General features: G+C 38.0%; 1 protein-coding gene across 2 annotated transcripts in view; it reads left to right on the forward strand.

The window, feature by feature from the left end:
• The window catches only part of csf1ra (colony stimulating factor 1 receptor, a), a 35,929-nt gene that overhangs the window by 20,297 nt on the left and 2,428 nt on the right, over positions 1 to 13,204 (forward strand). For both annotated transcript variants that reach the window (XM_085936950.1, XM_085936958.1), the window contains exon 19: positions 12,092 to 12,191. In XM_085936950.1, the coding sequence (XP_085793076.1) occupies positions 12,092 to 12,191 (100 nt within the window). The remainder of the gene's footprint in view (positions 1 to 12,091; positions 12,192 to 13,204) is intronic.

Raw genomic sequence — 13,204 nt, forward strand, 5'->3', positions numbered from 1 at the left:
ATTCTACGTTTCTCGAGAAATTCAACTCATTCCAAAATCATTCCACAGTATTCCCCAAAAAAAAAATTCAGCTTTTCGCCTTCACACGCAATTTCTCCAGAAATTGCAAATTCTAGTTATTATTATTATTATTTTACTTATTCTGCCTACTTTTTCGGCGTTTAACTACTTCCACATACTTCAACCTATTCACTCCGTTCCACTTTTCACTTATTTCAAATATTCATGACAATTGTGCTCACATTTCAAACATTCAAAAAATTTTCCGTTTTCACAAAATTCACAAATTTCCGGCAATTTTTCCCCATTCATTCTTAATGGCAGATTCAACATTTCACATTTACGTTGTTCCAGTTTGAAATTCACATCATTCAACCCATTCAAATCACATTGGGGACATTCCCAAACTTGGCAAATTCAAAATTTTCACATATTCACGTTTCAAAATTTCACAAAATTTCACAAAATTCCACAAAATTCCACAAAATTTCCTTTTTCACTTCTAATTTCAACATACTTCAACCGATTCAACTCGTTCCAACTTTCAACTGTTCATCTTTTCCCTACCTATTCCACACCTTCCCATTCAGCAAAAATTTCACATTTTTCAAATTTGAAATTCAACCAAATTCTGCAAAATTTCCTTTTTCCACTCTAATTTCCACATTTTTCAACCGATTCAACCCATTCCACTTTTCAACTCTTCATATTCTTCCTACCTATTCCCCAAATTCCCACTTAACAAAAATTCCACATTTTTCAAATTTGAAATTCAACCAAAATTTCCTTTTTCCACTCTAATTTCAACATTCTTCAACCGATTCAACCCATTCCAATTGTATTCACTATGTTCAACTTATGCATTTTCGCTAACTTTTTCAATTTTTGTCCGATTCAACCCGTTTCAACATTTATCTCCGAGAGTGACAACTAGACAGCCGTATATTTCGTTTCGTTCCAAATTTCAAAACTTTTTGGCGCAATTTTTTTTAAAAATTCCCATTCATTCTCAATGGGGATTTATAATTTGCTCTAACTTCTACATTTTTCAACCGATTCAACCCATTCCAACTTTCAACTCTTCATATTCTTCCTGCCTATTCCCCAAATTCAAACTTACCATAAATTCCACATTTTGAAATTTGAAATTCAACCAAATTTTCCAAAATTTCCCTTTTCCACTCTAATTTCTACATTTTTCAACCGATTCAACTCGTTTCAACTTTCAACTCTTCATATTCTTCCTCCCTATTCCCCAAATTCACACTTACCATAAATTCCACATTTTCAAATTTGAAATTCAACCAAATTTTCCGAAATTTCCTTTTTCCGCTCTAATTTCGCCATTTTTCAACCGATTCGACTCGTTTCAACATCATTCTTCGGCATTCCCCGAGTATTTATTCAACTTCTTCACCTTCACACGCAATTTCCTCAGGAATTGCAAATTCTAGTTGTGTGAAGGCGAAGGCCTTCACACATATGTTATTCTACTCCATTCACTTTATTGTGTGAAGGCGATGGCCTTCACACATATGTTATTCTACTCCATTCACTTTATTATTATTATTATTATTGTGTGAAGGCGAAGGCCTTCACACATATGTTATTCTACTCCATTCACTTTATTATTATTATTATTATTATTCTTCTTCTTCTATTTTATTCTCCGCGATTTCTGTCCTTCTACTTCTTCCACACAATTCAACCCATTCACTCCATTCCACTTTTCACTCATTCCAACTATTCCCGAGATGAGCGCTTCCATTTTTGGTATTCCGAAAATTCTCCGATTCCGCAAAATTCCCAAATTCCCGACAAATTTTTCCCCATTCATTCTCAATGGCACATTCAACGTTTCACATTCACGTCATTCCAGTTTCAAATTCACGTCATTCAGCACATTCACATCACATTGGGAAAGATTCTCAACATTCCCCAAATTCCCACTTCCCCCAAATTCCGCCAAATTCCCAAAAAATTCCCCAAAATTCCGTTTTTCACCTCTAAATTCCACGTTTTTCAACCCATTCAACCCATTCCAGTTTTCAACTCTTCATATTCTTCCACGCAATTCCCCAAATTCCCACTTCCCAAAAATTCTGCATTTTCAAATTTGAAATTCCACCAAATTCCACCAAATTCCCCAAAATTCCGTTTTTCACCTCTAGTTTCCACATTATTCAACCGATTCAACCCATTCCAGCTTTCAACTCTTCATATTCTTCCACGCTATTCCCCAAATTCCCACTTCCCAAAAATTCCGCGTTTTCAAATTTGAAATTCCACCAAATTCCACCAAATTCCACCAAATTCCCCAAAATTCCGTTTTTCACCTCAAAATTCTACGTTTCTCGAGAAATTCAACTCATTCCAAAATCATTCCACAGTATTCCCCAAAAAAAAAATTCAGCTTTTCGCCTTCACACGCAATTTCTCCAGAAATTGCAAATTCTAGTTATTATTATTATTATTCTATTTTATTCTCCGCGATTTCTGTCCTTCTACTTCTTCCACACAATTCAACCCATTCACTCCATTCCACTTTTCACTCATTCCAACTATTCCCGAGATGAGCGCTTCCATTTTTGGTATTCCGAAAATTCTCCGATTCCGCAAAATTCCCAAATTCCCGACAAATTTTTCCCCATTCATTCTCAATGGCACATTCAACGTTTCACATTCACGTCATTCCAGTTTCAAATTCACGTCATTCCAGTTTCAAATTCACGTCATTCAGCACATTCACATCACATTGGGAAAGATTCTCAACATTCCCCAAATTCCCACTTCCCAAAAATTCCGCAAAATTCCACCAAATTCCCCAAAATTCAGTTTTTCACCTCTAAATTCCACGTTTTTCAACCGATTCAACCCATTCCAGTTTTCAACTCTTCATATTCTTCCACGCTATTCCCCAAATTCCCACTTCCCAAAAATTCCGCATTTTCAAATTTGAAATTCCACCAAATTCCACTAAATTCCCCAAAATTCCGTTATTCACCTCTAAATTCCACGTTTTTCAACCGATTCAACCCATTCCAGTTTTCAACTCTTCATATTCTTCCACGCTATTCCCCAAATTCCCACTTCCCAAAAATTCCGCATTTTCAAATTTGAAATTCCACCAAATTCCACCAAATTCCACTAAATTCCACCAAATTCACCCAAATTCCGTTTTTCACCTCTAAATTCCACATTTTTCAACGGATTCAACCCATTCCAACTTTATTCACCTCATGCTTCCCATATTCACCCCCTTGACCCCCACTTCCACTATGTGGCGGCCATCTTGGATTGACCCTAAAGTGACCCCAATGAGCCCTGATTGGAACGGAAGTGACCCCAGGGACCCCGTAAGTGACCCCAAATAGACCGGAAGTGACCCCCAATGAACCGGAAGTGACCTCAGGCAAACCGGAAGTGACCTCAGGCAAACCGGAAGTGACCCTAAATAAACCGGAAGTGACCTCAGGCAAACCGGAAGTGACCCCAGGTAAACCGGAAGTGACCCAAATAAACAGGAAGTGACCTCAGGTAAACCGGAAGTGACCCAAATAAACCGGAAATGACCAAAATAAAACCAGAAGTGACCCAAAAAATATTCAGCTTCTTCGCCTTCACACGCAATTTCTCCAGAAATTGCAAATTCTAGTTATTGTGTGAAGGCGAAGGCCTTCACACATATGTTATTCTACTCCATTCACTTTATTATTATTGTGTGAAGGCGAAGGCCTTCACACATATGTTATTCTACTCCATTCACTTTATTATTATTATTATTCTTCTTCTTCTATTTTATTCTCCGCGATTTTTGTCCTTCTACTTCTTCCACACAATTCAACCCATTCACTCCATTCCACTTTTCACTCATTCCAACTATTCCCGAGATGGGCGCTTCCATTTTTGGTATTCCGAAAATTCTCCGATTCCGCAAAATTCCCAAATTCCCGACAAATTTTTCCCCATTCATTCTCAATGGCACATTCAACGTTTCACATTCACGTCATTCCAGTTTCAAATTCACGTCATTCAGCACATTCACATCACATTGGGAAAGATTCTCAACATTCCCCAAATTCCCACTTCCCCAAAATTCCGCCAAATTCCCAAAAAATTCCCCAAAATTCCGTTTTTCACCTCTAAATTCCACGTTTTTCAACCCATTCAACCCATTCCAGTTTTCAACTCTTCATATTCTTCCACGCAATTCCCCAAATTCCCACTTCCCAAAAATTCTGCATTTTCAAATTTGAAATTCCACCAAATTCCACCAAATTCCCCAAAATTCCGTTTTTCACCTCTAGTTTCCACATTATTCAACCGATTCAACCCATTCCAGCTTTCAACTCTTCATATTCTTCCACGCTATTCCCCAAATTCCCACTTTCCAAAAATTCCGCGTTTTCAAATTTGAAATTCCACCAAATTCCACCAAATTCCACCAAATTCCCCAAAATTCCGTTTTTCACCTCAAAATTCTACGTTTCTCGAGAAATTCAACTCATTCCAAAATCATTCCACAGTATTCCCCAAAAAAAAAATTCAGCTTTTCGCCTTCACACGCAATTTCTCCAGAAATTGCAAATTCTAGTTATTATTATTCTTCTTCTTCTATTTTATTCTCCGCGATTTTTGTCCTTCTACTTCTTCCACACAATTCAACCCATTCACTCCATTCCACTTTTCACTCATTCCAACTATTCCCGAGATGGGCGCTTCCATTTTTGGTATTCCGAAAATTCTCCGATTCCGCAAAATTCCCAAATTCCCGACAAATTTTTCCCCATTCATTCTCAATGGCACATTCAACGTTTCACATTCACGTCATTCCAGTTTCAAATTCACGTCATTCAGCACATTCACATCACATTGGGAAAGATTCTCAACATTCCCCAAATTCCCACTTCCCCAAAATTCCGCCAAATTCCCAAAAAATTCCCCAAAATTCCGTTTTTCACCTCTAAATTCCACGTTTTTCAACCCATTCAACCCATTCCAGTTTTCAACTCTTCATATTCTTCCACGCAATTCCCCAAATTCCCACTTCCCAAAAATTCTGCATTTTCAAATTTGAAATTCCACCAAATTCCACCAAATTCCCCAAAATTCCGTTTTTCACCTCTAGTTTCCACATTATTCAACCGATTCAACCCATTCCAGCTTTCAACTCTTCATATTCTTCCACGCTATTCCCCAAATTCCCACTTTCCAAAAATTCCGCGTTTTCAAATTTGAAATTCCACCAAATTCCACCAAATTCCACCAAATTCCCCAAAATTCCGTTTTTCACCTCAAAATTCTACGTTTCTCGAGAAATTCAACTCATTCCAAAATCATTCCACAGTATTCCCCAAAAAAAAAATTCAGCTTTTCGCCTTCACACGCAATTTCTCCAGAAATTGCAAATTCTAGTTATTATTATTATTCTTCTTCTTCTATTTTATTCTCCGCGATTTCTGTCCTTCTACTTCTTCCACACAATTCAACCCATTCACTCCATTCCACTTTTCACTCATTCCAACTATTCCCGAGATGAGCGCTTCCATTTTTGGTATTCCGAAAATTCTCCGATTCCGCAAAATTCCCAAATTCCCGACAAATTTTTCCCCATTCATTCTCAATGGCACATTCAACGTTTCACATTCACGTCATTCCAGTTTCAAATTCACGTCATTCAGCACATTCACATCACATTGGGAAAGATTCTCAACATTCCCCAAATTCCCACTTCCCCAAAATTCCGCCAAATTCCCAAAAAATTCCCCAAAATTCCGTTTTTCACCTCTAAATTCCACGTTTTTCAACCCATTCAACCCATTCCAGTTTTCAACTCTTCATATTCTTCCACGCAATTCCCCAAATTCCCACTTCCCAAAAATTCTGCATTTTCAAATTTGAAATTCCACCAAATTCCACCAAATTCCCCAAAATTCCGTTTTTCACCTCTAGTTTCCACATTATTCAACCGATTCAACCCATTCCAGCTTTCAACTCTTCATATTCTTCCACGCTATTCCCCAAATTCCCACTTCCCAAAAATTCCGCGTTTTCAAATTTGAAATTCCACCAAATTCCACCAAATTCCACCAAATTCCCCAAAATTCCGTTTTTCACCTCAAAATTCTACGTTTCTCGAGAAATTCAACTCATTCCAAAATCATTCCACAGTATTCCCCAAAAAAAAAATTCAGCTTTTCGCCTTCACACGCAATTTCTCCAGAAATTGCAAATTCTAGTTATTATTCTTCTTCTTCTATTTTATTCTCCGCGATTTCTGTCCTTCTACTTCTTCCACACAATTCAACCCATTCACTCCATTCCACTTTTCACTCATTCCAACTATTCCCGAGATGAGCGCTTCCATTTTTGGTATTCCGAAAATTCTCCGATTCCGCAAAATTCCCAAATTCCCGACAAATTTTTCCCCATTCATTCTCAATGGCACATTCAACGTTTCACATTCACGTCATTCCAGTTTCAAATTCACGTCATTCAGCACATTCACATCACATTGGGAAAGATTCTCAACATTCCCCAAATTCCCACTTCCCCAAAATTCCGCCAAATTCCCAAAAAATTCCCCAAAATTCCGTTTTTCACCTCTAAATTCCACGTTTTTCAACCCATTCAACCCATTCCAGTTTTCAACTCTTCATATTCTTCCACGCAATTCCCCAAATTCCCACTTCCCAAAAATTCTGCATTTTCAAATTTGAAATTCCACCAAATTCCACCAAATTCCCCAAAATTCCGTTTTTCACCTCTAGTTTCCACATTATTCAACCGATTCAACCCATTCCAGCTTTCAACTCTTCATATTCTTCCACGCTATTCCCCAAATTCCCACTTCCCAAAAATTCCGCGTTTTCAAATTTGAAATTCCACCAAATTCCACCAAATTCCACCAAATTCCCCAAAATTCCGTTTTTCACCTCAAAATTCTACGTTTCTCGAGAAATTCAACTCATTCCAAAATCATTCCACAGTATTCCCCAAAAAAAAAATTCAGCTTTTCGCCTTCACACGCAATTTCTCCAGAAATTGCAAATTCTAGTTATTGTGTGAAGGCGAAGGCCTTCACACATATGTTATTCTACTCCATTCACTTTATTATTATTATTATTATTATTATTCTATTTTATTCTCCGCGATTTCTGTCCTTCTTCTTCTTCCACACAATTCAACCCATTCACTCCATTCCACTTTTCACTCATTCCAACTATTCCCGAGATGAGCGCTTCCATTTTTGGTATTCCGAAAATTCTCCGATTCCGCAAAATTCCCAAATTCCCGACAAATTTTTCCCCATTCATTCTCAATGGCACATTCAACGTTTCACATTCACGTCATTCCAGTTTCACATTCACGTCATTCCAGTTTCAAATTCACGTCATTCAGCACATTCACATCACATTGGGAAAGATTCTCAACATTCCCCAAATTCCCACTTCCCAAAAATTCCGCCAAATTCCCCAAAATTCCCCAAAATTCCGTTTTTCACCTCTAAATTCCACGTTTTTCAACCGATTCAACCCATTCCAGTTTTCAACTCTTCATATTCTTCCACGCTATTCCCCAAATTCCCACTTCCCAAAAATTCCGCATTTTCAAATTTGAAATTCCACCAAATTCCACCAAATTCCCCAAAATTCCGTTTTTCACCTCTAAATTCCACGTTTTTCAACCCATTCAACCCATTCCAGCTTTCAACTCTTCATATTCTTCCACGCAATTCCCCAAATTCCCACTTCCCAAAAATTCTGCATTTTCAAATTTGAAATTCCACCAAATTCCACCAAATTCCCCAAAATTCCGTTTTTCACCTCTAGTTTCCACATTATTCAACCGATTCAACCCATTCCAGCTTTCAACTCTTCATATTCTTCCACGCTATTCCCCAAATTCCCACTTCCCAAAAATTCCGCGTTTTCAAATTTGAAATTCCACCAAATTCCACCAAATTCCACCAAATTCCCCAAAATTCCGTTTTTCACCTCAAAATTCTACGTTTCTCGAGAAATTCAACTCATTCCAAAATCATTCCACAGTATTCCCCAAAAAAAAAATTCAGCTTTTCGCCTTCACACGCAATTTCTCCAGAAATTGCAAATTCTAGTTATTCTTCTTCTTCTATTTTATTCTCCGCGATTTCTGTCCTTCTACTTCTTCCACACAATTCAACCCATTCACTCCATTCCACTTTTCACTCATTCCAACTATTCCCGAGATGAGCGCTTCCATTTTTGGTATTCCGAAAATTCTCCGATTCCGCAAAATTCCCAAATTCCCGACAAATTTTTCCCCATTCATTCTCAATGGCACATTCAACGTTTCACATTCACGTCATTCCAGTTTCAAATTCACGTCATTCAGCACATTCACATCACATTGGGAAAGATTCTCAACATTCCCCAAATTCCCACTTCCCCAAAATTCCGCCAAATTCCCAAAAAATTCCCCAAAATTCCGTTTTTCACCTCTAAATTCCACGTTTTTCAACCCATTCAACCCATTCCAGTTTTCAACTCTTCATATTCTTCCACGCAATTCCCCAAATTCCCACTTCCCAAAAATTCTGCATTTTCAAATTTGAAATTCCACCAAATTCCACCAAATTCCCCAAAATTCCGTTTTTCACCTCTAGTTTCCACATTATTCAACCGATTCAACCCATTCCAGCTTTCAACTCTTCATATTCTTCCACGCTATTCCCCAAATTCCCACTTCCCAAAAATTCCGCGTTTTCAAATTTGAAATTCCACCAAATTCCACCAAATTCCACCAAATTCCCCAAAATTCCGTTTTTCACCTCAAAATTCTACGTTTCTCGAGAAATTCAACTCATTCCAAAATCATTCCACAGTATTCCCCCAAAAAAAAATTCAGCTTTTCGCCTTCACACGCAATTTCTCCAGAAATTGCAAATTCTAGTTGTGTGAAGGCGAAGGCCTTCACACATATGTTATTCTACTCCATTCACTTTATTATTATTATTATTATTATTATTCTATTTTATTCTCCGCGATTTCTGTCCTTCTTCTTCTTCCACACAATTCAACCCATTCACTCCATTCCACTTTTCACTCATTCCAACTATTCCCGAGATGAGCGCTTCCATTTTTGGTATTCCGAAAATTCTCCGATTCCGCAAAATTCCCAAATTCCCGACAAATTTTTCCCCATTCATTCTCAATGGCACATTCAACGTTTCACATTCACGTCATTCCAGTTTCACATTCACGTCATTCCAGTTTCAAATTCACGTCATTCAGCACATTCACATCACATTGGGAAAGATTCTCAACATTCCCCAAATTCCCACTTCCCAAAAATTCCGCCAAATTCCCCAAAATTCCCCAAAATTCCGTTTTTCACCTCTAAATTCCACGTTTTTCAACCGATTCAACCCATTCCAGTTTTCAACTCTTCATATTCTTCCACGCTATTCCCCAAATTCCCACTTCCCAAAAATTCCGCATTTTCAAATTTGAAATTCCACCAAATTCGACCAAATTCCACTAAATTCCCCAAAATTCCGTTATTCACCTCTTAATTCCACGTTTTTCAACCGATTCAACCCATTCCAGTTTTCAACTCTTCATATTCTTCCACGCAATTCCCCAAATTCCCACTTCCCAAAAATTCTGCATTTTCAAATTTGAAATTCCACCAAATTCCACCAAATTCCACCAAATTCCGTTTTTCACCTCTAGTTTCCACATTATTCAACCGATTCAACCCATTCCAGCTTTCAACTCTTCATATTCTTCCACGCTATTCCCCAAATTCCCACTTCCCAAAAATTCCGCGTTTTCAAATTTGAAATTCCACCAAATTCCACCAAATTCCACCAAATTCCCCAAAATTCCGTTTTTCACCTCAAAATTCTACGTTTCTCGAGAAATTCAACTCATTCCAAAATCATTCCACAGTATTCCCCAAAAAAAAAATTCAGCTTTTCGCCTTCACACGCAATTTCTCCAGAAATTGCAAATTCTAGTTGTGTGAAGGCGAAGGCCTTCACACATATGTTATTCTACTCCATTCACTTTATTATTATTATTATTATTATTCTTCTTCTTCTATTTTATTCTCCGCGATTTCTGTCCTTCTACTTCTTCCACACAATTCAACCCATTCACTCCATTCCACTTTTCACTCATTCCAACTATTCCCGAGATGAGCGCTTCCATTTTTGGTATTCCGAAAATTCTCCGATTCCGCAAAATTCCCAAATTCCCGACAAATTTTTCCCCATTCATTCTCAATGGCACATTCAACGTTTCACATTCACGTCATTCCAGTTTCAAATTCACGTCATTCAGCACATTCACATCACATTGGGAAAGATTCTCAACATTCCCCAAATTCCCACTTCCCCAAAATTCCGCCAAATTCCCAAAAAATTCCCCAAAATTCCGTTTTTCACCTCTAAATTCCACGTTTTTCAACCCATTCAACCCATTCCAGTTTTCAACTCTTCATATTCTTCCACGCAATTCCCCAAATTCCCACTTCCCAAAAATTCTGCATTTTCAAATTTGAAATTCCACCAAATTCCACCAAATTCCCCAAAATTCCGTTTTTCACCTCTAGTTTCCACATTATTCAACCGATTCAACCCATTCCAGCTTTCAACTCTTCATATTCTTCCACGCTATTCCCCAAATTCCCACTTCCCAAAAATTCCGCGTTTTCAAATTTGAAATTCCACCAAATTCCACCAAATTCCACCAAATTCCCCAAAATTCCGTTTTTCACCTCAAAATTCTACGTTTCTCGACAAATTCAACTCATTCCAAAATCATTCCACAGTATTCCCCAAAAAAAAAATTCAGCTTTTCGCCTTCACACGCAATTTCTCCAGAAATTGCAAATTCTAGTTATTATTATTATTCTATTTTATTCTCCGCGATTTCTGTCCTTCTACTTCTTCCACACAATTCAACCCATTCACTCCATTCCACTTTTCACTCATTCCAACTATTCCCGAGATGAGCGCTTCCATTTTTGGTATTCCGAAAATTCTCCGATTCCGCAAAATTCCCAAATTCCCGACAAATTTTTCCCCATTCATTCTCAATGGCACATTCAACGTTTCACATTCACGTCATTCCAGTTTGAAATTCACGTCATTCCAGTTTCAAATTCACGTCATTCAGCACATTCACATCACATTGGGAAAGATTCTCAACATTCCCCAAATTCCCACTTCCCAAAAATTCCGCAAAATTCCACCAAATTCCCCAAAATTCAGTTTTTCACCTCTAAATTCCACGTTTTTCAACCGATTCAACCCATTCCAGTTTTCAACTCTTCATATTCTTCCACGCTATTCCCCAAATTCCCACTTCCCAAAAATTCCGCATTTTCAAATTTGAAATTCCACCAAATTCCCCAAAATTCCGTTTTTCACCTCTAGTTTCCACATTATTCAACCGATTCAACCCATTCCAGCTTTCAACTCTTCATATTCTTCCACGCTATTCCCCAAATTCCCACTTCCCAAAAATTCCGCGTTTTCAAATATGAAATTCCACAAAATTCCACAAAATTCCCCCAAATTCCACAAAATTCCGTTTTTCACCTCTAAATTCTACGTTTCTCGAGAAATTCAACTCATTCCAAAATCATTCCACAGTATTCCCTAAAAAAAAAATTCAGCTTTTTCGCCTTCACACGCAATTTCTCCAGAAATTGCAAATTCTAGTTATGAAAGTCATTGTCTTGATAAATAGTCACAGAGAACACTGTCCAGCTTCAAGATAGTACTAGCATTAGGACTGTGCACAAGTCAATGTTAGCCACAGTTGCATGACTTATTCGCAATGGTGTGTTAGTACCACTAACTAACTTTTTAAACATACAACCAATTCCTAATCAGAAGTGGTGATAAACATACCCATTGCGCAAATATTTAGCCAATGCCGCATCATTATGAATCCTTGAAGCTCGCTGGGGCCCCTTTGCTCTCCTTCTGTTTGCTAGTCAACACCTAGTTGTTAGGAAACCAGGGATGAGCGTTTGTTTGTTTTTCGGAAATGGATATTTTGTGGTGTTTGTTTCTCATGTGTTTCTGCTCCATTAGGAAAGAGCCCTTACCCCAGCATGGCGGTAGATTCCAGGTTCTACAAGATGGTGAAGCGAGGCTACCAAATGAGTCAGCCAGACTTTGCCCCTCCTGAGATGTAAGCTTTACCACCTTTCTGAACACCTAGCATTGGCTGCTCGGATTAAAGGGACCCTTTACAATGTTAAACCCGGGTTAGGGTTATGACAAAGAAGTAATTTGAGACTATATATTTTCTGATTTCTCCAAAACAAATTGATCAAATGAAAAATGCAAACTATTTGCCTGGTCGAGATACCATATATACCATATAAAGTAAGTCTTTGAGTAATAAATGGGCCATCCTCTGTGGGTCGTTCTTTTAATGATGGATGGAGGTGGACGATGGCGAACAAGTATTGATATTAAATGAGCAGGAAAAGATGATGGATGATAGATTGCCGTGTGGCTAGAGTGACTGATTGAAGATGACGAAGTATTAGGATGATTGGTGGACGGACTGTAAGCAGATATTGGAAATTACATTTCACGAAAGTGTATGCGTGTGTGTGAGTGTGTTTGAGTGTGTACTTAATTGTTGCGGCTGTCACGCCACCCTGGAATAATTGTTCTGTGGAAATGTACACAGTGAATGTGAGTCAGTTCCAAATGATCTGTTGTTTGTGTGTGAGTCAGGCCTCAGTTCTGCCTGTTAGCCACATGATCGCCATGCTGGTAAGCCATGGAACTGCTATTTCACGGCAGCAAAAAACAGACTGAGGCAGGGAACAAGTCTCTCTTGTCCAAGTATGTAAACACTTCCTTGTTATTATCCTTGTCATGGCAGCTTTAACCCTTACATACTTCACTTAGCAAATCAAATTTGACCCATAGTGACATTTTGGCAGCAATGAAATACAGTCAATGTTATTCTTTCACTCTTAATTTAAAATTCAAAACAGTTCTTAAAATATCATACATTCTTTTGGGCAAGTGCTAGGAAGTTTGTGTAACCTCTCAAATTTGACCCGTTTCTACTAAAAATGCATTGTAGATTTATTCAGTGCGTTAAAATGGTGGTTTCCCCACCACATTTGTAAGGGTTACTGTGAGAACAAGTTCCTATTTTCTGAAAGGTCATAGGGGAATATT

The sequence above is a fragment of the Syngnathus leptorhynchus genome, chromosome 2 (genome assembly GCF_054491065.1).
Source record: "Syngnathus leptorhynchus isolate UIUO chromosome 2, UIUO_Slep, whole genome shotgun sequence".
In the NCBI taxonomy this organism is placed as follows: domain Eukaryota; kingdom Metazoa; phylum Chordata; class Actinopteri; order Syngnathiformes; family Syngnathidae; genus Syngnathus; species Syngnathus leptorhynchus.